This window comes from Drosophila simulans, chromosome 3L, assembly GCF_016746395.2.
Source record: "Drosophila simulans strain w501 chromosome 3L, Prin_Dsim_3.1, whole genome shotgun sequence".
Lineage (NCBI taxonomy): Eukaryota > Metazoa > Arthropoda > Insecta > Diptera > Drosophilidae > Drosophila > Drosophila simulans.
This window is the reverse complement of record NC_052522.2, coordinates 10802339-10825814: the sequence shown is the minus strand read 5'-3', so window position 1 is coordinate 10825814 and position 23476 is coordinate 10802339. Positions and strand designations below refer to the sequence as shown.

The 23476-nt window shown below is 42.9% G+C and overlaps 3 protein-coding genes across 4 annotated transcripts; all 3 read right to left on the bottom strand.

Annotated features, from left to right (window-relative positions):
* Positions 1 to 3332: 3332 nt before the first annotated feature.
* LOC120284754 (glutamate transporter polyphemus) lies at positions 3333 to 5236 on the bottom strand. The gene is made up of 6 exons (XM_039293383.2): positions 5134 to 5236; positions 5037 to 5081; positions 4831 to 4981; positions 4287 to 4769; positions 4033 to 4211; positions 3333 to 3977 (listed from the first exon to the last, which is right to left on the bottom strand). The coding sequence occupies exons 1-6, from the start codon at positions 5145 to 5147 to the stop codon at positions 3437 to 3439; spliced, it is 1413 nt and encodes a 470-aa protein (XP_039149317.1). The 5' UTR covers positions 5148 to 5236; the 3' UTR covers positions 3333 to 3436.
* Positions 5237 to 5355: 119 nt separating this feature from the next.
* Positions 5356 to 7251, bottom strand: LOC6737598 (proton-coupled amino acid transporter-like protein CG1139). 2 transcript variants are annotated; one of them, XM_044922916.1, is made up of 8 exons: positions 7097 to 7251; positions 6989 to 7042; positions 6779 to 6929; positions 6598 to 6719; positions 6319 to 6545; positions 6130 to 6257; positions 5899 to 6077; positions 5356 to 5834 (listed from the first exon to the last, which is right to left on the bottom strand). In XM_044922916.1, the coding sequence occupies exons 1-8, from the start codon at positions 7177 to 7179 to the stop codon at positions 5408 to 5410; spliced, it is 1371 nt and encodes a 456-aa protein (XP_044778851.1). In that variant the 5' UTR covers positions 7180 to 7251; the 3' UTR covers positions 5356 to 5407. The 2 variants fall into 2 exon arrangements, with proteins under 2 accessions (XP_044778851.1, XP_016031381.2); XM_016171291.3 differs by having other exon boundaries at positions 5359 to 5834; positions 6127 to 6257; positions 7097 to 7250.
* Positions 7252 to 7750: 499 nt separating this feature from the next.
* On the bottom strand, positions 7751 to 9206 carry LOC6737597 (acyl-CoA Delta-9 desaturase). Its single transcript, XM_002084393.4, has one exon. The coding sequence runs from the start codon at positions 9166 to 9168 to the stop codon at positions 8101 to 8103; it is 1068 nt and encodes a 355-aa protein (XP_002084429.1). The 5' UTR covers positions 9169 to 9206; the 3' UTR covers positions 7751 to 8100.
* Between the last annotated feature and the right edge of the window lie 14270 nt (positions 9207 to 23476).

Below are 23476 nucleotides of genomic sequence, written 5' to 3'. Positions count from 1 at the left end.
GTTTCAAAAGCTAAAGTTCAATTGTTTTCCAAGAAATACCCTAATTAACATATGTCTTTTATTATCTTAAATGTGCTTAAATATTAAATATTCCATTTGAAGTTAAAACTTTTTATAATTGGGTGATTTGTAAGTATTATCCTAACTTTAGTTGGTTGCCTCCTTTGAACTTGCGCTAATCGATGATGGAATTCACTGGCGGACGCACTTGACCCCATTGGGATCGGGACGCGACCGGACCTTCTCCACCTGGCCAGTCCTGCGGCGATTTGTGCGTGTGTCAGGTGAATTGCATTAGAAAGTCGCGGACGGAATCGGCGGTCAGATGGACAGGTGGACAGACAGGCGGCTGGCACTTTAATCTGAGCCGCGGCACACTTGCTGACAAATTGCTGATAAATAAAGCGAGAGATTTGCAATAATGCCTTTCTAATTTCATGCGTCGCCAGCGAATCGACTGCGCTCCATTGGCGACTCCTTGCCATTGCCATTGGGCATGCAAAGCGGACAAAAAAGCAAAGCTCCAATCCTGGCATGGCGCCTCCATTGAGATCGCAGCTCGGTCTGTGGCCCCAGCTCAGTTTTAAACATTTTCCACACGTAACGCGAAAGTTTGAATCATTTGTCCAGCGCACTACGCAGCGATTTTCATTTAAAATTCTTGTCACAGACATGTAATTGCAACGCGCCAACGACATCGTCGATTCCAGCTCCAACTTCGATCCGACTCCATGACTCCATCGCTGTGGGCCAGCCAGGTGCAGTGGGAAAAAAGCCTAGTTGGTTTGCTTTCAAAACCTATGTCAAGGAAATTTGGATTGTCAGTGTCACAGAAACGGTTTAGAAATCAAAAATATGCTTTGAAAACTTCAATCCTGCAACTATAGATTAATTTAATTTTTTTATAATAGATATTTTTAATGTAATAGATTCTTAATTTTATTATAATTTTTTATATATTGCTACTATTGATATTCCTCATTTCTTATTGTGCATGCGGATCTATAGGCTATTGACAATATGTTTGTCAGGCGCGATGGCCGCTGCTGCAGCTCTGCTCACCCTCACCCTGCACCCCCTCTTTCCCACTGCCGCACTTCCACCCCCTTGCCACATCTTGTGGCACTCTGTGTTGACACAGATAAGTGCGTGGCGGCGGCGATAAGTAGCGTTTTATGCATTAATTTCAGCTCAAAAGAGCATTATTTATTACGCATTAATGCGCTGAATTAACGTTTATTTAATTAATATTAATGCTGCTGCAACATTACATGTTGCTGTTGTGTTGCATTGCATTTTGGCATAGATTTTTGGGTCAGCGCAGTCCTGCTAAAGATTGTCAATTGAACGGTTTGTTAACTCGGTAACCTAGTCATGATTTCGATTTTAGAAAGGAAGCCTTAAATGTGTTATTAATTCTTAAGTTAATCATATCGTTAACAATAAGTTGGAATTGGAAAGATTAGCCTGGATTTTATGGGTAGCACTCATTTCAGTAATGAATCATTACATAAATAATTTTATTAATATAAGGATGTGTCACAAACTTGTACACTTCTTTATCGCCCATGATCCCCAGCAATGACCCTCGAAATTGTGCAAATATTTTACCACAAATCGAAGTGGCCGTCGATCCGGTAACCGAAAATCAAATTGAAATCGAAAGTAAAGTCGTCAGGCGGCAAATACATCATTCGCTCGCCTCGAGATATCCGAAAGGAAACGGGCGTTTCGATGGGCAAATATTTGCGAGCCGGCGATAAGGGCTCTCTTATTTTTCCTTTTTTTTTTTTTTTTTTTTTGGGGTAATCGATCAGTGTCATGCGGGGGTGGGGGCGTGGACCTTGCAGCGCAATAAACCCAGTAATTTATAGACCAATCACAGACGCAGTGCACGCACCGCGAACAAGTGAAAAAATCATAGTCCAAACACACATAACGCATTAGAGGCGCAGAAGGAGGAAGACGCGATGGACTCGATGCACTTGGTCGGTCGGTGGATGGGGGTGCAATTTATAGGATAGACAACGCACAGCGGGCAGTCGCGAGTTCCGAGTCCCGAGGAGCATCATCCCAGTACTTGCCTCATTGCCAATTGATTTATACAAACGGCAAAGCAACGGAACACAAATTGGCTGCCTCGAAGATCTCTCTTCTATACTCCTAGCTATTATTTGGATTCTTATTTTTTTTGGATTTGTTGTTCCTGCAAACTGGCTATGGGAAATGATTTGTTGCACTTTGGCTGCAATCACAGAAGAGACGCTTGGTTGCGTATACGCAAAACTCTTTGGGGCAACTGCTTAACCTTGTGACCTCCTCGCTGGGAGGGATTCGATGGTCTGAAATAAACATAAATAGGTATAGGAACTCTGAAACTTTGAAACTTTGAAACTGCCAGCGCACACGTGTGGCTCTCGTTGGGGATTTCCTTGGAAAACCGCCTTAGATATCATCATCATCATCCTGGCTTTGCATGCCGACTGCGTAGCTAATTAGATCCTTAAATGGCCAAAGCAAGGCAATCCCCCGGCGGAAAGTGAGACCGGCCAGCCAGGCGTTGGCAAAAAATGCCACACAAATGACGAGCGGACCCGTTGACCGTTTTTGGCTTGGAAATCGAAGTGACAACGGGACGCGGCGGCCAACAGCAAAACACCAGTTTATCGGGCCGAAACGACCCAAAACAATAAATTACGCAATCCAAATGCTCAACTGCAGTCCATCAATGGCATAATGAGGCAGTCTCGAGATTCAGAGTCCCAGTCTCAGTCCCAGTCCCAATCGCAATCCCAATCCCAATCCCAGTCGCAGTCGCAGCGTGGATGCATTACCATATCGGCATAAATTCCGGAGCACATCGTTAAGTGGGCTGACGAGTGGCCGGCATCGGAGAAGACGTGTGCGCTGCAGCTGGAACAGGTTGTCCGTCGTCGTGTGTTGCATGTTGCAGGTTGCCGGCTGCCGACGCTGACTGCACACTTGCCTCATGCCGCATGCCAGGCTGCCGTCGCCAAACTCCCACAGCTAATGAGGGAATTACCCGCACTGCCAACGCCATATCGTCATCACCATCGATAATGGCTTGTGCCCGGCCTCAGGTGGGGGTTAAATCAGTGGGCGGTGGGCCTGACCTTTGGAAGGATGGCGCCCGCTGCCCAGAGAGCCAGAGAGGTGGCTTTAACATGCCACGCCAAGAATTCGAGCTCAGGTCTTTAAGGATTCAGGCAACTGCAGACACAAGGCCAGCGTTTTGATCCGTCAAGCCGACTTGTGAACATTAATAGGCCGGGCTAGAATACATACACCGAATAAGTAAACTTTTTAGAAAATAGATTTAAAATAAATTATTTATAATTGTATAACGCGCTCGAAGCTTCGAGCTTACTGCAAATTTCTGATTGACGATCGCACATGGTTGAAGAAGTCTATCTTTTTAGAGAAATCTGAAACCGGGTGCATCTGGAGGAGCGGCGGTCAGCGCCGTGGTAAGAGCGGACATGTTAGCAGTAGTGGCCTCCGCAGTAGTTTCAGGTCCTTCAGTTGTGGTGTCATCACCACCCCACTCCGAAATCATGTCCTTGATGGAGAAGACGGTGCCTTGCACCAAGATGAGAATGCCAATAACCACATAAAATATGTCCTTCACAAGTACCCATCTTAGCTTGCCATAGTTATACTCCGGCGGATAGTACAGACAGATCTCAATTAGTGCGGGAAATACCAGGTTCAACAGCGATATGGTAAGCGCTCCAACCAGCGACAGTAGAGGACCCAGATTGGGAGCAATTATCGCGGTTATGCAAATTAGAACTACAATACATACACGAAGGATAGACTCCTTTAAAGCCGCGTTGGGGAGATCTCCATTTTTGTTCCAAAAGTGATTCATTATAATGTCAATGATCACGAATCCCGCCAACGGATAGGTCAGGAAAATGGCCGAGGCAATAAACCCTTTGGCAACTTGCGAAAGTCTGCGGGTTACACAATATTCAGGAATCATGTGGATGTAGTTAGAGCTTAACTTACACTTCGTCTGTGGGAATATTTAGGGCAATACTACCAGCAGTATCGTCGCCATAACGCCAGTATCCCATGAGACCAAAAGTCACATACGAAATTATAACCAACAGAATTGCCCGATCGAGTACTCCAAACCAGCCGAGGTAGTGCCGTGGCTTGGCCATCTCAGCTTCTATGGCCAGCATCTGGGAAAGCGTTTACGAGCGTTTGCAGCACTTAGAAAAATTGTCAGACTCTTGAAATAATTTTAAAGAACTCACCACGCCCACCGATGTGATGGAGAAGAGGGCAATACCAAAAAATAAAGGTATCTTATCGATGCGACCAAAGAAAATGTTGCGTTCCGTTATCGGAGGCAGGCCGACGAACAGATAGTACATCATCAAGGAGAATCCGGTGTAGATGAGTATGGAGGCCAAAATGTTGAATGGCACTAGGTACTTTAGTTTGCGTATTTGGAACGGGGGTATGAGGCAGAGTGCGATCAGGGCTATATAGATTCTCAAGTCTGCCACTCCCCAGTTAACGTCGATGAGTTGCTTTAAGGTGGCAGCCACAAAGACATTGTACACGACACAGACACCGAATTGGGAGAATGCCAATACTCCATCGACTATATATGTTCCGGCCTTTGAGATATACTTAAAGAACCGGGGTCCCTGGTCAAATGAGTATACCATCGCGACTGGATAAGTGGCATATCCAATTTGCATTCGACGCGAGCACTCAATCATGCAAATAATCTTCAAGCATGAAAAACAGCAAAAATATAACTAGTTTTAAGAGTAACTAAGTAAGACTCACCAGCATCTGCATTCCATGGATGAGCATAAAGCATACCGAAACTAGAAGGATAATGCCAGTGACGATGCCAGCATAATTAAAGGATAATGGAATGGCCATTACTCCCGTTCCAACGACACATTTAAGAAGCGAAAAAAACGCCCCAATATCACTGTAGAAAAAATATCAGATATAAGCGCCAAGTGATTGTTAATTGGTTAACTTACGATATCGGATGAGCCACATTTCGATTTTCATAAGGATCAAAACCTCTGTGAAAGAAAATTGTTTTATCAATTGTCAAGAGTGATTAAATAATATTACCCTTTATCGCCCATGTTCGAATGTTATGTCTGTATTGTTGAAAAAACCAAAAATGAATATCGTAAAGACATGACGTCTTTCACAAAGTGACTGGAATTTAAGAAAATAAGCCTGATTAGTTGGTAAATACTCCAAATCGCGTTTATAATGAATGTCCTTCTTTAAATACTAGAAAGAACTTAAGAGCTTAGACAAATTTTTATACATTTTTCCATATGTTTTTATTAATATATACATTTTTAAATATTATAAATTAAATATACAGCACCTATAACTATCTTCTTACAACCGGATAGCGAGCGTAGAGTGTTTGTAGGGTTACCACTGTACCAGCTACTCCGCCAGCGAAGCCCATACAAATAAATAGCATGGATCGGATGAGAAAGATCCTGCCAGGACCGTAGTCCTCCTCATAGCGAAGGCAGATGTCCACGATTCCCGGCAGGATCAGACCCAGTTGGGCCAAGCAAAATGATCCCACGAAGGATAGCAAAAGGCTAAAGTCCGGATACTGGATGGCCACCAGCACGGATGCGATTACCAGCGCAATTCTCAGCAGGAACTCCACCGTTTGTAAATATCTGTCCTCCAATTCCGGTTCCAAGTAATTCCGCCAGATAATGTCCACAGTTACGTATCCTTGGAGGGCATAACTAAAGAATATTGCGAGAGCAAACATGCCAGTCGCGAATTTTGGAAAGCTTACAAAAGAGAGAGGGGATTCTAGTTCATCAACTTCAAAAATCATAAATTATAAATACCCACAAATCGTTTTGAGGCATATTCTGCAGAATCGAATTGGATGTATTTTCGCCATATCGCCAATATCCAAAGAAGCCGAAGATAGCATAGAAGCTAATTACTACGATCATGCCTTGATTTAGAACTCCGCCGGTTCCCATCAAGTTTTTCGGGTTTCGCATACTTCGACCGAGGGAAAGGATCTGCAGAGAGTGAGATTTTCAAGGAGATCTTAGAAGTACAAAAACCCACCACTCCAACAGATTCAATGGAAAAAAGTACAGTGCCAAAAAATATGGGAAAGTTTCTCAGCGGCTGAATGGCATGAAGATGTTCAAACTCAGGGAGATCCCGAAATAGGTAGTTTAAAATGATAAAATAGCCTACGGTGACAATAAAATAAGTTAAGTAATAGATAACTAGAATATAAGGGGTATAACCAACCTGTTATTAAAAGAAAGTTGGATATTATTGCGAACGGCACAAGGCTTTTAAGATCCCGAATCAAAAATGTTAGGATCAGTGGAGAGGCTATCAATGCCATATAGAGCCTCTCATCCCAGACCCACAAATACATATCCCCCAGATGCTTTAAACTCTTGGCAATGAAAACCACATAGACACAGTCCACGCCAAAATGATAGACACATAGCAGGACATCCACTAAATACCTTAAGGATAAAGTTTAGAAAACATATAGTATAGGAGCTGATTTACACCGACCCAAAGGGCTTGCTCAGGTAATGAAACATTGATGGTCCTTTTCTGATAGACAGTTCCACTGCCTTTCGATAACTGATCATTGGCATATTATGTTGGACACCCAAATTATTAATGTGATGAAGCTGCAAAGATAACTTTTTAGCTAAGGAGTTATTGAAATATATGAGCTAGTAACTTATACCAGAATATGCATAGCATATAGAACGAAGAAGCCCAGGGAAAAAGTGCATATAAGACCAACTAACCAACCTGAATTTAGAAAAGCATATGGCATGGCCAAGCAGCCAGTACCAAACCCACATTTTAAAACATTGATGAAGGCTTCCAAGTCGCTATAAATAGCAAGTAAAGTGTTATATAAGGTGCCTCACCAGCAAAGATATTTACTTACGACATGCCATTATCCTTTTTTGAGGACAAACGAGCTTCATTGGCCAGCGGTGATCTATAAAAGATATCATATTACGAACAGCAATCACTCATTCCCAAGTCGACTTACCCGAAACTGTTTTGGAAACCGCCGAGGAGTCTTTGGTGGAAGGGCAGCTTCTGGTCTAAGCGTCTCCTCCTCGTATTCCCCATTTCAGGAAAGGGAAATCACTTTTAAGGGAATTATTATTATTATTAATCAGACGGAAAGTCAGCGCCGACTTTGGTCTGCAATTATGCAAATGTAGATCACAGCAGATCCACCTCGGGTTACGATCTCTTGGATATGGAGTAGGAGTGTCTTGGCAGGATGCCAGCTTCCAGGAAGGGTGGAGGTATTAGCATAGCCCCAAGCCGATATGCTTTCCAGGAAAGATCCAGTTCCTCCGATGTGTGGGCGTTTTGGGCCTGGCCAAGGAATTCGCTACCTAAATTATGCACTCGCCTCGGGGTCTTGGGTAACAAACTAATTAGTGTGTCCAGTACGGGGCATTTTTCAATAGGCCCCCACCTCAATTGGCACCTGGCCATAAATTCAACCGGCCTTGGGACGGACAATCTACAGTTTCTAGTTAAGTCTGCCCACCTTGCAATCCCCTTTCGCATTGTGTGGGGCCAACTGCCCGCTGTGAGCCACCACCTCCTCCAATCTTTGCGGTGCCGAATCGAAAATGCAAATGTCCCGTCCCCCAGGAGAAAAGTAAGTATTCCCGAGGGGCCAGAAGTCAACTAAGCGGATTTGTTTATTTTACTTTCCATTCGCTATTCTCCCATATCATAAGTAGTCTTTGTTAGTCTTCCTTTCATTTAAGTTTGACTAGTCTTCACAGGGTGAAGACAGTTTATACAGTTTATTTTAAAGAAAGTTATCATTAGTGTTATTTTTTACATTTTAGTACTGAGAATAAAGCAGTATATAATTAAAAAACAAAGTCAGTGGGTTATATCAAAGTCGAAAAACTCGGGCAACAATCCAATTCCTAATTCGAAATTCAATTGAAACGCAACCATTCGTTTTAATTATGCCTGTTGGTGCCCTAGGTGTCTAGATAATGTCTTGAGGTAGTCCGTCGTTTACTTTCCATTTCGCTGGTGGCTAATGGTGGTCACGCCGACGTCCTCCTTTAGTTGATCCTTATCGCCCCATCCCCAAACAGGATGTGATCCATCGCCAGTGCGCTGGGCTCGCTGCTTAACCGAATCCAGTGAGACACTCTTGAGATCGTAGGCCCAACCCAAATAGGCCATAAATTCGATGAACTTAGTGGTCACATCCTGCGAATACTTGCCCAGCTCGGCGCTCTTGTAGTCCCAGGGAAAGACATGGTGGTAGTTGTGGTATCCCTCACCCACATGAAAGAATATGAGGAAGCTTTGATCCACTGGACATATGTTCTTGTCGTAGGGCCGCATGCCGTGCATGTGGGCCGAGCTATTGACCGTCCAGATGAGATTCAGACTGATGCACCATCGAAGCAGGGTCATCACGTGCCAGGACACATTGAGTGACTCGCCCCACAGATACATGGGCACAACGGTGGGCAGGACAAAGCAAATGATTGGCATCAGCAGCAGATAGTACTTCTTCTGGAACATGATCAGTGGATCTGCCTCCAGATCGGATAGATCTATTTGCTTGCCCTTCTCCACAACATCCGGATGCTTTCGGCAGCACAACCATCCAATGTGGGCAAAGAACCAGCCACGTTGGGAATTGTACGGATCCGCATCAGTTTCCGTATACTTGTGGTGCACACGATGATCCCGGGCCCAATAGTAGACCGCATCCTGGAAGGCCAAAGTGTTCAGGAACAAAAAGATCAGCTTGAGCGGTGTATTCGCCTTGAAGGTGCGATGAGCCCACAAACGATGGGCACCGCCGGAAACTCCCAAAATGGTCACCACAACCGCTGGCCAAAGGAGCAGGAACGTTGTCCACGTGGCCGAAGTGAAGAACAGCCACACTCCATATAGCGAAGATATGTGAAGGATCAGGAACAACACTATATTGAACCATACCAGCTTCATTTTCCTGCCATCGGTGGTCTTCGGATTGCTCAGCTCCGTCGACAATCCACCGTCTACTGTCTGGGCATCAGATTCGTAAAGCACTACGGTTTTGTCTTTGGTATTGGGTGGCATGTTGCTCTATGTTTGATACTGTTTCTGCTTTTGGACTGGGCTTCTATTTATCAGATACGTATAAAAATAATTCGTAGAACCCATAATGTCGGAGTGGAATTCAAATTCATGACCTACAAGCGCTCGCTGTCTGCATCGCTAATTACGCCCATGAATGATAGAAGTTCGCATTAATTAGCAATCGAAGCATAAGCATGGAATCGCTTTGAATGCAACAAAATAAAATGCAAAAATTCGTTTTAAAAAATTTAAATTCTTCGGTTCCTGTTACGCATTATGAAATAATGGCATTCATGAATGACATGAATTCTGACATATACATTGTTGCACTCTTGGAAAGCTATGCATTTTCGGTTTTAACAATTCGAATGGCGATCGAATGAGTTTCTGAATCGTACAATTTTATAAATTTCCTGGTATTTACGGGGTTATTTTTATTTGCATCAGATTACTTCCTACTTTGACCATTACCTCCAGTCACCTTAAATCTTCAATATTTAATTCAGTTCAAAAATATTAGAAGTATCTAGCAAGAACTGCAATACTTCCAATGTTTGTTTTTTTTACATATTATAATAATTTTTTTAAAATAATAATTTGCATTTAGTAACTGTAGTCTCATTTTTTTTCAAATTATGGCTCTATTATACTTTTGGTTTATTAATTTATCGAAAACTGAGTGGCTATTTGATTTTTTCTGCGTGCACACAGTAGATGGTTGATGTGGCTGCTGCTGCCGTTGATGTTGCAGTTGCAGTTAGATGTGGCGCATCATTAAAGTGCAGACAAATGGCAGCGCGGCATGTGCGGCACATGTCAGGCTGCACAAGCTTTAGCAACAGGTGAAAATGCTGGAATTCTGATTATCCGCCGCTGCTGCAGCTGCAGTTGCTGCTGTTATTGCTGTAGCTGTTGCTGTTGCGGTGATTGGCAGCAACTTAAACTGTAACTTTCAGCGATTTGTCGTCGTTGTCGCTGTCGTTCTCCTGGCACTGCCACTTTGATGTTGGCCAAACCAAAACTATCGAGCGGACAGCGTGCAACATGCGCATAATTATCCGAATGCCCGCTGGCAGCATGGGGTGCAACATTCCACCGGCCACGCCCCCAATTCAATTTACAGCCGGAAGTGTGGGTGTATACTTATTTGATATACATTCGCGGTCCGTTCGTGTTGCCTGATCTCCTTTCGCAAACTCATTTGCTGGTTCATAAATCAAAAATCGCAGCGGCAGCAGCGGCAACTCCCGCATAAAACGTAAAAAACCCAAATCAACAGCAGTATGAAAAACGCATTTAATGATTGGCGAACAGCAGCAACATCGAGAGCAGCAGCAGCAGCCGCAGCAGCAGCAACAGCAACATAATAGGCCCATCTAGAGGCAACATTCGCGTACCAGCAAAAAGTGGGAGGATGCAGTGAATTTTCCCTCGCCCCGCAGTGATGTTTTTTTTTTCTTTAATGCCATTTGTTGCTGCCGCAGTAGATGTTGCTGCTGCTGCTGCTGTGCTGCTGCTGTTGTTGTCGGGCCGTTTGCCTTTTTGGGGCCCGTGAGGCATTCGCCTAAGCGGCAGGTTCCTGTCTGCCCCATCCAAAGCGACGTTGACTGCATTTTTAAGCGCGCTCCGCGCATAAAATAAAGCCAGATTGCAGGTCTGTGCCTCGGGGCCATCATCCTCCTGGTTTGGCTTGAATGGGGCGAGTAAAAGTGCAGGATGCTTTGTTGTCCTGCCCCTGGACGCAGCCCATCCAAGAGCCCAAACTCCACTCGGAAGCGCTTCTGCAGATACGGCAGCTAATTTTCGATGGGCAAAAACCGAAAAAAATGAAAAACAAAAAAAAAAACAGGAGAGAAGCATCTGAGATCTTGGAGCGATAATGATGCAGGTTAATCATTAGCCTGGTACGTGTATTATGCGATTATTAGTTGGGTGTTCGGCTCTCTTACTTCATCTTCCATTTGGCGGGGATTACCCGCAAGCCCATTTTTTGGTGGGCGTTCGCTCTGCTTTCTGTTTTCGACAGTATTCTTTTAAGTAATTTCCAATTTCCGCTGCAATGTTGCATCTACATGCAGCCAATTTGTCAACGCGGCGGCAGCATGTTGCTGCAACATGTAAGTTGTCAACGTTTTTTAAGAATCAATTGCCGCCCAGCAGTAGTATAGTAGTATACAACAACATAGTACTAGAAATCCGATCTCCCTGGACTCCGCCTTCTCGGCTGCCGTCTGTCAGCATATACATAGGATATAGCATATATAGCTTATGGACCAGACGAGACCAAACCAGCCGGATGCCACACAAGCGGTTCGAAAAGGCGGCCTTGAACGGAGTAAAAGCCAAAGTACTTGGCAAAAATCATTGCAGAATTTAAATGAGCGCAGCACACACACACAGTTGGCCACAAATATTTTGAGGGCAAAAAGCGCGCTCAACTGACGTGCAACATGATTTTGTAGGCGTGCAACATGCGCATGCGCAACAGCCGCAACTTTATCAGATTCTGCGCTCGTTTTAGCATTATTTCTGTAAGTTTTTTCGCCTGCCTCGCCGGCATGTTGTCGACTGTCAATTGTTTGGTGGGCGTTGCAGCAGCAGCAGCAGCAGCAGCATCAGTTGCAGCAGCAGCAACCAGCAACTAGCAACAATAGTCGGGGCAGCAGCAACATAGACTGTCCCACAGTCTATAGCCAGACTTTTGAAGCTATATCAATGTCAACAGCATTATCACACTACGCTGTCAATATGCAAATGCCCAGAGCAAGCCCAGCGACAACAGCAACAAGCACTTGCCAGACCAAGTAGCAACACCAACAGCAACAACAACTGCAGCAACAACATTCGCCAGCAAAAAGACAAATAAATGCTTGTTGCAGGCGATTGTTTTTCATGTGTGCGTATGTGACACTCGTTAACACGAAGCGAAAATGCGCGAAATGCGATATTTCACACGATTTATGCACGGACAACGACAAAAGTTGCAACTGCAAGGGGCAGCAACAACAGCAAAAGCCGCAGGAGCAGCAACAGACCACACAAGTTGCATGTTGCCGGTGGGGCAGCTTAAGTTGCCGCTGCTGGCTGAATATGAAATACGCAACCCGAAAGCAACCCTCCATTTGTTCAACTTAATTTGGACTCCCAGGAAAACCGTTTGGAAGATGAGGTCTACTTCAGTATTCTAGTAGTACAGAACGTTTAGAAGTGGCTGACAAGTATGTTAATTGAGGAGGTGCAAGTGCTCCTGATGCAGCTTAACACGAAAATATCCTTATTGTTCAATTTCCATGCATCAATAAGTTGATATGACAAACTGGATAATATTAGAAGCTGGATAATATTAGAAGCTAAGAACTAATTAGACCACTTGGAATGAATCAGTGCTGTCATATTCCGCAATGTTGCAATTGGCAGCCTAAATGCAACGTGTGGCTGCTGTGGCAAACAGAAAACAGGCAACGAAGAGCCAGGCAGCTGATTAGCCAGATCAGAGCTGCCAGGCCAAAGAGTTGGCCATTGCTAATGGCCAAGTTGTTGGCGTGCTAATTTGACAGCCGGGCCAAGTTTTCAGCGAGGGAGAGAGTGACTTCTTTGGAGATTTATGCCTTGCCAATTGGCAGTGCCAACGTATTTTGCCCATGTACATAATTGAAACTTAATAAATTCTGTGATGTTGCGGCGTTTTCGTGCACAATTAGCGGCTGCAACATATAGTAGCAACTAACGACAATTGCTGACCATTTCCATTTTCCATGACTCGCCGTCCGATTATTAAATAAATAATTTCATAGCGTGGCTAGTATGTGGCTAGTGGCCACTGCCTTTGCTGGTTTTACAAGCTGTAAAGTGCGAAATCAACACGCTTCATGCCAACTACAGATTGCAAGAAGCCAGGGAGTACTACATACTACATACTAGTACTCGTGCCCCATTCCTTTCCTGATCCACTGCTCAAATGTCCACAGTGTCCACAATGTTAGTTGTCAACACAAATGGCAATCGGCGTTGATAAATTGTTGCTGCCTTGGGCCAATTATAACCGTCTTTGGGCCTGGCTGAATATAGCCGATAGCCGATGGCCGATGATAGTCTATAGCCGGCAATCTGGCAATCTGACAACCCCCTTCCGCCAAATTGCACTGATCATGTTGCCGATGTTGCAAGGCTTTGCATGCAGATATCGACGGGTTTCCTTTCCTGCGAAGCCCCGCAAGGAGGTTCCACTCTGCTTCCGGTGTGGGCGCAACAAAGTAAAACAGATTTCGAAACCCAATACCCGATCGATCTCCGCTTTCAGCACAACTCTTTCAAATGAATAATTTGTCAGGGGCAGCACAAAAAAAAGGGCGCCAAAGGCAGTCACGTGCTGCAGGGCTAAAGAAAAAAAAATCATCAGAGAAAGCAGGATGAAAAAAGGAACTGAGACAAAATCCCAACTCCCCCGCACCTGAATCCTCTCAGTCAGATGATCCATCCAGGGTTTCCCTCTGGATCATCAGCTGTTCCCAGTTCACATTGGCGCGCGCTACTCCTGTTCATTATTGTTATTATCTACGGCCCGGTGTGTCCTTATACAATAACATCTAATTTCCTACCTTTCGCAGGACTACCTAGATTTCTACCTACACTTTGTCTGTGATTTCTTCAGTTTTCTCCAGGACACTCACACATCCCTTGCAAGTAGCGCAAAGGAAGGGGGCCGGGGCGGGGTATCTCACCCGCATTACATCCTTGATCGATAAATGTTGCATATTTGTATTCAGCGCTAATGACATCGGGGCAGGATCCACGGAATGGGGCGATCAAATCGGTGAGATACTAGATACAATTGTGTAAGGTAACAATAGAATATCGGCATTAAGAGGTGAAGAATCTTTAGATTTAATGCATGACAACAAGGACAACAATGAATATAATATCTGCCATGTGAAATGTAAGAAATTATAGTATAGTATAAAGTTCAGGGATGATATAAAAAGTAAGTTAAATCAAAATATAAGGCCCAAAACTAAATGATTTTAGTAGATATCTAAAAAGTATTTATTGCATCAATAATATTGTGACGTCTGAACTTACTTTTTATTTTGAAAATGCCTCTCTACCAAAATTCCAAATTAGATTTAGCTAAGATTTCTGCATGAACTCCGCCTTCCCCTAACCGAAATCAGCAGTCACCCCATCTGAGATTATTGACCTCTTGACAAACATGCGAGTCCTGCGACCCCGCAGGGTATCCTTTGTTTGGGCAGCAGGAGCCGCCGAAGAATTGCAGGCCAGCTGCTGGTGGGATCAGGATCCGACTTAAGAAGTTGTTGGCGCGCAGAGGGCGAATAATGCTGCAGAAGCTGAAGAAGTTGACGAAGCCGCCGGAACAGAAGTCGAGCCGAGAAAAATCTGAGAAAGAACAGCTGACAGGGAAACACACGAGCCACACGGAAACCAAACTGACGAAAGGATCGCATCTGATCCTTTTTGCGGTTGGAGCGGAAAAGGTGTCGGAATTGTAGCAAACAGCTGTGAAGGTAATTTTGGTTTTAATTGTAAATGCAATTACGAGGAGCTACGAATGAAACAAGTGTTCTATTTTCAAGTAACATGTGGGAGACGCCAGTAGAAAAGTCGAGAATGGCTTTAATGTTAGTAATTAATAGCTATTAAAAAAAAAAGTTTTATAATTCCTTGTAATTATATTATGTGTAAAGTTGGAGTGCCTTTCTAATATCGAAATCAAACTTTTATTATGTGCTTTTTGATGGTACAAAAAAATGGGCAACTCTCATAAAAACTGAAGTACCTATTAAAAAGTCATATGCAGGATGGTCCTGCAAAGATTAATAAAAAACGAAAATTAATCGACCAGCGCTAGACGCTGAAAAAGTTTCGGTAGAAAGGTAAAAAGATCAGTAGGTGGAGTTGCAGAAAGTTGATTTGGCAAACCGTTAGGCAAATCATAAACAGAGACATCGCCGCAGAGGCAACATTTAAAGAAATTCAAATGAATTCGTTTGAGTTTTGGTTTTTGGCACATAACAACATATATGTGGGATATATATCCGCCTGTGTTGCCACTGACTCTGGACCATGCCCTCGGGCCCCCCGCCCACTTAAATTGCGTGCCACGTTGAAAGCATTCATTTGCAGCCAGCCAGACTGAATCCCCGAGAGATATTTGTGCGTTTATGTGCCACTGGGATGCGGCGAACTACAATTAAATTTGCATTTGTATGATTTTTTCCTGCCGTTGTGAATGCCGCGGGTGAAATACCTTGGCGTAGGAAACATTTATCACTGCTATGTGGGGACTCCACCTCCGCCACCGCCACCATTCTACCATTTCGGCTCAACTTGGCTCAAACTCAAATGGCCAGTCCGAGTCGACGCGAAACGCACAATAAAACTAAAACGTTTATAATTTCATATGAATTTCTTGTGGCGGAGCTTGCAACTATTAGCCGGGACATGCAATTGGCCAAAAGAGAGCAGGGAAGGCAGGAGGAGGAATACAGAATACAGACAGCGAGCCAAGCCAAGTCAGGGCCCAACTTAATCACAGGTTGGCCAGCTGAATGGCCTAAACGAAAATGCTTAAATTTAATGACATAAATATATACGCTGAGCGGTTTGGCACGGTGAAAAAAGTCGTTATTGTACTTGGTTAGCAATGCGGCTTATGATAACCTCGATTTAATTCAATTATAATCGAAAAGTCACTGTTTAGAGTGCTCTAATTAGTTTGCCCAATTTTGAATTCTGGTTTTTCATATTTCGCAAGGGAAAAATAAAAAGTGAAATAGAGGCTAAGGAAGTCATGAATTTTGTATATTACTTAGATATTAATTTGTATAATTAACTCGCATTATTAAATTTTAAAATTTTATTTAAAAAAATGTAGAATCAATTTTTACTGTGCACAGATCTCATCAGCTGGGGCGGGTGGTTATCCCTGAGACTCCCCCTTTTCCCGAGGAAAATGCTGCTCATCTGGAGAAAATCTTGAAAATATTTATCAATCTGTCACGGACCGAAAGCCCCGTCGCTGAGGATCAGCCAAACAGGCAGCTGCCCATTTAGGGAAAACGAGTTGCGAGTGGGAAAAGGTGTGGCAAGATTTATAGGGCGCTCGGGCGAACCGCCACCACCCTTCGTGGAAATTGCTTATTGCGCACTTAAGGGGCTGTCAGAGATCCCGTTTCAAGGACCTATCCTGAGGCTCGCCAACGCCACCCCGTGAGGCGGGACTAGGACACAAAAAGACCAAGGACCGGCTGCGTCTTTGACTGCCGGCGGTCCTCCTCCTCCTTCCTTCCACCCCATACCACCCAACCCGAACGCAAAAGAACCAATCTTCCTCCCTCTTTTGATTCCCTTGGGATTTTCGCTGCGCAAAGGACACAAAAAACTAGAAGGAGGGAAGACAGACAACGCAGCTGCGCCTGCTAATGAACAATTTAACAATCTCTTTCAGTCTTTGCTGTTGCGCAGTTTGGGAATCAGAAATGGGAATGGAAAAAAAAGCTTGCCAGCTGGCTCGGGACTTCCACGTTGATGAGCTTTGCGAGTGAGCGGAACTAATTTCCATTGTATCGAAGGGCGAGGAGAATATCTATGCCGATCCAAGTGTTACACAGCACTCCCTTCCATTTTGGCCTATCTTGGAAACTATCTTAATCTTAGCATAAACACTGATACATCATCATCATCAATGGATGAACTTCAATTCGAGTTCGCTGCCTAAGTCATTCGTTTGGCAGCTCTCAGCATAAATTATGTTTATTTTGGGAGCCCAAACATAGAAAAAGAGACAGGGGATTACACACGCTTTTAAAGACTCCCACAAGCAGGAGCATACTGTTGGCTACCATTTGCCACTTGGCATAAAATTAACTGTTCATTCAAATAAAAATTAAACTATTAAATGCGATGGGAGAGCAAAGAAATGGACCTTCGGACGCATAAACGATTAACATACACAAGAAGCTGGCCAAGGGGCGCGCACAAAAAACACACACGACGGCCCCCAAAACTGAAGCGTTTCAATATATGTATAAAGCCGATCAATAAAATATAACAATCATGCGATCAAAAAATCTTTCACAAAATACTTGGGCCCCGGCCCCCATTCACCTGTAAAAGTGTGGGAAACCATAGAAATAAGAGAGCGCGCCAAAAGGCAAAGAGCCCAAAAAAAGAAAACGTTGAAAATTCAAATTAGCCCGAGACTCGTAAATAAAAGATATTATAGCCAATCGGGCAATAAAACCAGTTAATCTCTAAATGTGCCGAGCTCAGTCGTAGACGGAATCCCTGTCTCTTTCTTCGCCTCTATCTCATTGCCAGTTTCGATCTGAGGAAGCCACTCCACTCTACTCATCTCAGATCCAAGCTCATCAAAGTGGTTCGGCCTACATCTGGGACTTTGACTTGGGGTCCGGTGTTTTTACGATCTGCAACCTGCCTGCCATGGCCCATGGGCGAAATCAGTTAGACTTGGAGGCGGGTGTAGGATTCTCCTCCGGATCCGGCTCTTCGCAGATACCCCTACCACCAGATGCTTCGGCTCCTGCTTCTGCTTGATCATCTTCTTGGCAATCAAATCAATTTTATGCCGCTGTTGCATTTTTTATGGCATTTCTAACACACAAACCACACGATAGCCCCATTCACTCATTCATTCACTCATTCATTGATGATTGGAGGACCGCAGACCGGAAGCGAGTTACTGTCCCGCAGGGGGGGCAAAAACGGGCAGCGAGGGGGGGAGTCCAGCGATTACCAACAACTTAAAGCTCGGCCACAAAATGTTGCATTCGGATTGGGTTATTAAGTCATTTAAGCGACGTGAGAAAATGCTGCTATCGATTGGGAAAACTTTGTTGAAGTACACGCGAAAGAAAAACATGAATACGCACTGACACATTGAGAAACATAAGAAACAAGTAAAAACGAAACATTCCTAAAATATATCTAAATTTTAAATTAATTTCCATTTGCGCTATTTCCCAATATATAAATATGGAAATAAAAAATGAAAATAATGGTAGCTCTTTTTGGAATAAAAATTATTCATCGATGGAGGCTGCTAACCCTTGTCAGAATGTTCATAATATGTAATTCCTTTTTTCTTAATACCTTTTTAAAAAAAATAATATTTTCTTAAATAATGGATTTAGAGAGTAGGTAGTCCTAAGTTTGGAAAAATAATTCAAAAAGGGGTTATCAGCTTAAAAGAATTTCAACCCTCAATAAAAATTGATTTAAAATTTATGCAAATTTATAAAATTTTCGAAATTTCTATATTTTTTTGGGGAAAAAAAGAACCCTAACAAATGCACTAAAGAAATCATATTTTTCCAACAATGACAAGATTTTTGCAGCGTGTAACCATGGGTTTCTAGCGAAGGGAAAAGGAACACTGGTAGAATCACTTTGATTTAATGACTCCACTAAACATTTATCTGCGTTCAACAAACAACAAAATCAATTAAACAAACTGAGACAAGCAATACCAAGGGTCATATGCTCCAAGAACACAGAATTGGCTTCTGTGTACGCCTTCCAGTCATGTCGTTAAACTTTGTTTAAACTTCTTTTTTTTTAAGACTAATCCCAGCGACCTTCCCACTTCCACCACAGACTCAAGTCTCAAGACTCAAGAGATTTTCATTAAGACAAAAACTTTTGTGAATGAAATGGAGACGCACCCGCAAGCCGCCAACTTCCCTCACCTCATCAGAGAAGTAAAGGTTAACTCATCTCATCGCTGTAGGTAAATCATTCCGAATTTGTCTTCCAAGCGAGATCTTGGCCAAGATTTCGGGGCGTGCGCGTGATTTAAGCTCATGTTGGTAGCAAAACCAAAAACACAACAAAAAAAAATTTTGAAAAACATCCAAAACAACTACAACAATAGGCACTCGTGTGTTGGAGGAAGTGCAAAGTGCCGTGATAAGATCTCCAAGTTGTGCCAAAAAAAAGAGACTTTAGAAAAATGGGCAGCAAGAAAGGCTTAATTGCTTAAAAAAGCCGAACAGACGGGACAGGTTATGATAGATCGCAAAAAATGCTTATAGAGAGGGGCGGAAGTCGCGAAAATATTGAAATGCTTTTGAGCTTACTTTTGGTGTGCAGCCAAGAAACTATATTATTGATTTTTTTATAGGATATCTGAGTATTAATGAAGCCACAATAAATAGTAAATCATCCATTGGATCTATAATCGTTTGATTGAGTTTAATTTGCCATCATCAGTGGCATCATCAATCACACCATGTGAGCCAAAGAAACTTTCCCAGAAAGCTTAGTAATTCGGGGACAAAAGTAGGGGAATTCCCTTCGAGTAAAACAATAATATTAAATAAATACGTCTGATTTAAGAAGATTTGTTTAAGTTTTAACTGGAGAAAGGTCATTAAATCATTTCTTTATTTTAAGTAATTCTAGGAATTTCAAAAGACCTGGAACCAATAAGATTTCAAACGCAAAGTGAATGTACAGCCATTCATTTTGATATTTTTAACCTCGATATTAATATAAATACATTTTTAGGTAAATAATTATATTTTCTGCTAACTGTAACTGTTTTTGTTCCGTTTCTTGGCAGAAATATAATATGTTTTCCAGATTAAAATCCAAACAGCTGTTCGGTCTAAATCATGAGACTCTCCCGACTTTCCGCACGAAATTTTCCTGAGCTCGCTTATCCGTGGGAATCTCAGAGGTGAGAAACCGCGCATTCGCATGCAAATTAGATTTTTTTAATTGGCGCATAAGCGGCGACATCTCCGTCTGACCCCCAGAATAACGCCCAACTAAAGTATATGGCCCGATCTGGGCTTCATTTTCAGATCTCCTCTGATCTCCTGCCGTTGGCGTCGCCTCAAGGTGCTGAGATGTCATTCGCTTTTATGGTTATTGCGCCGGCAGCTTTTGCATTTGTGTTGCTGCTGTTGCGACTATGATGTTGCTGCTGCGTAGTTGCCGCATCGCAAGTTGCTGCTGCAAATGCAAATTGCGACTGACATTGGTCGCACTGCTCGGGATGTTGGCGTTTTTTGCGTGCTTAATTGAAAATTGTGTTTCGGTGCATCTAATGAATGGAAAAGTCACAGACGATCATACTGGATGCACAGGGAAAAATGAATATAAGAAATATTAAGTTATATTTAAAATCTAAAACTCTAAAGATAACTTGTTGATTATGATAGAACTTTAAGAGCAGGAAGAGATTAGCCTTAGTCCTAATAGTAATCACAACTTTTATATGACTTTTCAGTCTCCTTTGTATTCAACTTAAAATTGTCAACTACATTTCGGACCTCCTGCTTTTCCCCTGTGTGCCCTCCCATCGCGATCTTTTCCAATTAAAGCCAAATCAAACGCCGACTCACGTTGGATAGCAAAAAGGAGCAGCAGGAGTCCAAGGAGAACTTCCGCCCTCCGACGGGGTGGTTCTCGTTTCTTTGGCTGGATGTAGGACTCCCGTTCGGCGGTGTGTTTCCTTTGCCGCAGGCCACAGAAAAAAACACAAAATCTCGCTAAGATCTTGACTGGGCCGCCTTTCAAGCGAAAAGACGTTAGACGGAGATTTCCCGCCAAAAAGTTACGGGGGTTGCACAACGGGATCTGAGATCCCGGATGGACTTGGATGGTGGTGGTGGTGGGTTGCGATCGGGTGGGTCGGCGGTGGTGGGTTGGTGGTGGCGGCGGTGCTGCTGGGGTGGCGCAAGGACAACAATGAGGAGGCTGAATTCTGAGAGGGCGAAAATAACGACGGTGACTGGGCCAAACCGTGGGAAGATTTCCAGCACAAAAGGCGAAGGAATCTCGCTGCGAAATTCCCCTGCAGCTGCACTCAAATCGCATTGAATGCGAAAAAAAGCAGATCTGTGCCGAGAACTTTTACCTTGATTGCCGTTTTGAGGGGTTTCTGAACACTATTATTTCGTTTTCGGGCGTAGGCATTTGCGACACTGAAGTGTACTTAGCGTAGTTACAGTACAGACAAAGCATTATGTGTATATTATACCGACCTAATGTTATCCGCTAGATTCACTTTATAGATATTAAAACACACAATAATTTGATGGAAATCTATTCTACGAGGATCTATCAACTAAATTAAAGTAATACGATACATTAATTGTACAAAAGGCTTATTCAAAATGTACTTAAAATATCTCTACAAGAGTTATTATTAGCTGTCTCATTAATATACTAATTTGGGTATCATCAAAGACTAGCAATTTCATTAGCATTTTAAGCTAAATGCAAAACTTTTTATATATGCTGTAGATAGGTAACTCTAGCACAATAATTTTATTATACCTATTTGTTAATAGGGCCTAATCCAAACATATAATATTTCATCTACAAACAGCTTACAACAGCTTGAAAAATAATACGCCCTGTTGGCCACCAAAATACCGGGTGTATAAAAAATGTCGCCAGCTCGACGAACGACTTAATCAACAAATCAGCGGTGTCAACCTGCGGATTGTGTTGGCAGCTGACTTCCCATTTTCCCTTTTTTCCCCTCCAATGCCCCATGAAAAAACACCTTCGCTATCGCTATGGATATATCTCGACGATCGCCGATCTCCGATCACTTGGCCTACACCATTTTGGTTTCGTTTCTTTTGTCGCCGTCTCATTTTAATAACTCACAGATACATCAGCATATGAAATATATGTACGTGCATATGTATAATACCTATAAGCATGTGGCATATAACTTATAGCCAAACACCTACGTTCACTTTTGGCTCTTTGCAGTGCTTCTCTTTTTCAAAAGACCCACGAATTTTGTACGAATCGCGTAAACGCGTTTATTTTCCCTGCCCACAATCACACACACACTTAGAGATAGTGGTGTGGGTTGAGTATCTGTGTGCGTGTGTGTGTGAGTGCGCCACTATTCGTTCATTCACAAATTGTGTTGTTGCTGCCTTGGCATGCTTTTGCTTTGTTTTTTTTTTTTGGTTTTTTCTCAATTCAGTTTTGTTTTGTAAACACACACATACACACGCACACACCTGGATGGAGGCGCATACAGATACACTGACACCTCGGCAGCTGCGCCACACACACAACCGTACACACGGTGTGCAAAGAGAGAGCGCGCTCTCTCTCTCTCTCGTGCATCGGCATTTCAAGTTCAGATATCGTATCTGTGAAGTTGTTTTGCCGGCATTTCGTTTCTCGCGAGAGCAGAGAGAGTAGTGACTGAAACTGTATTTGTGTGCGAGCGATACGTGTGTGTGGTGTAGGTGAGAGAGTTTATCCGGCGATTTTATCCGGGCCTTCAATGCGGCTCAAAATCAGTCAACTGCTATTTTCTTATAATGCAAGTTGGCTTATATGCATGTTTGATAAAAATCAAACAAAAAAAACTCCAAAATAACTCCATGAAAGCCTAAAATTAAATATATATATATTTAAGATAATTTTATAGCGCTTCAATTCCATGCGAAATTAAACAAAAAACAAATTAAATTAAAAATATTATATTATTTTAAAAACTAAATAAAATTATAGCCAAGATTATAGAAAACAAGAAATTAAATTTCAATCAAAAAGTATCTATTGAATTTACCGTTTTGATTTAGAGAATGTTTGAGTTTTAAACTGTAAATTAACTTGCTGAAGTTACTATTTGTAAACATTTTAATAAATTATATATTTAAAATAGATTTGTGCACTAATACAGTTAAGTGAGCTCTTTTGTAATTCTGAATAAGCTTAGATCCTTAAAGTCAATTAGGGACTAAGCGCAGAACTCGCATTTATTAGTTTTCTGAGCAAAGTAATATGTAATAATAAATGTTCTTATTTTAAGTTAGTATCTTAATTTTCTTACTACCTTGAAAACTCTAATGAAAATGAAATGCTATGAAATAGGGCTCCGCTAAGTGACATATATTGCTCGAAGGATGCGGAAGTGACCTAAAAGCGGTCCAACTCCCCAAAGGATTCAACGAGCGCCGCTTCTATTTGCCTTCGCCTTCTGCAAGACAGTGGAAAAGACACCCGCTTGGATTCGGATTTCGTTAGCTTATCTTCGCATTCGGTGTTATATAACGCCAGTCGGTGGAAGTGGGAGGTGCCTATTCGGAGCTCAACTCGCAACTGGCGACCCAAAAGCGCCAAATGCAGCCGAGTGCCCCCATTGGCATAGAGTTTTGAGCAATTAGAAGCCCACGCAGCCATAAACAACAACTGCTCGACGGGCGGAGAGTGGGAGGAGAAGCTCTTCGAGCAGCTCCCACCGAGAAAAGCGGAACAAAAAAAAACTAGAGAAATCTCCACT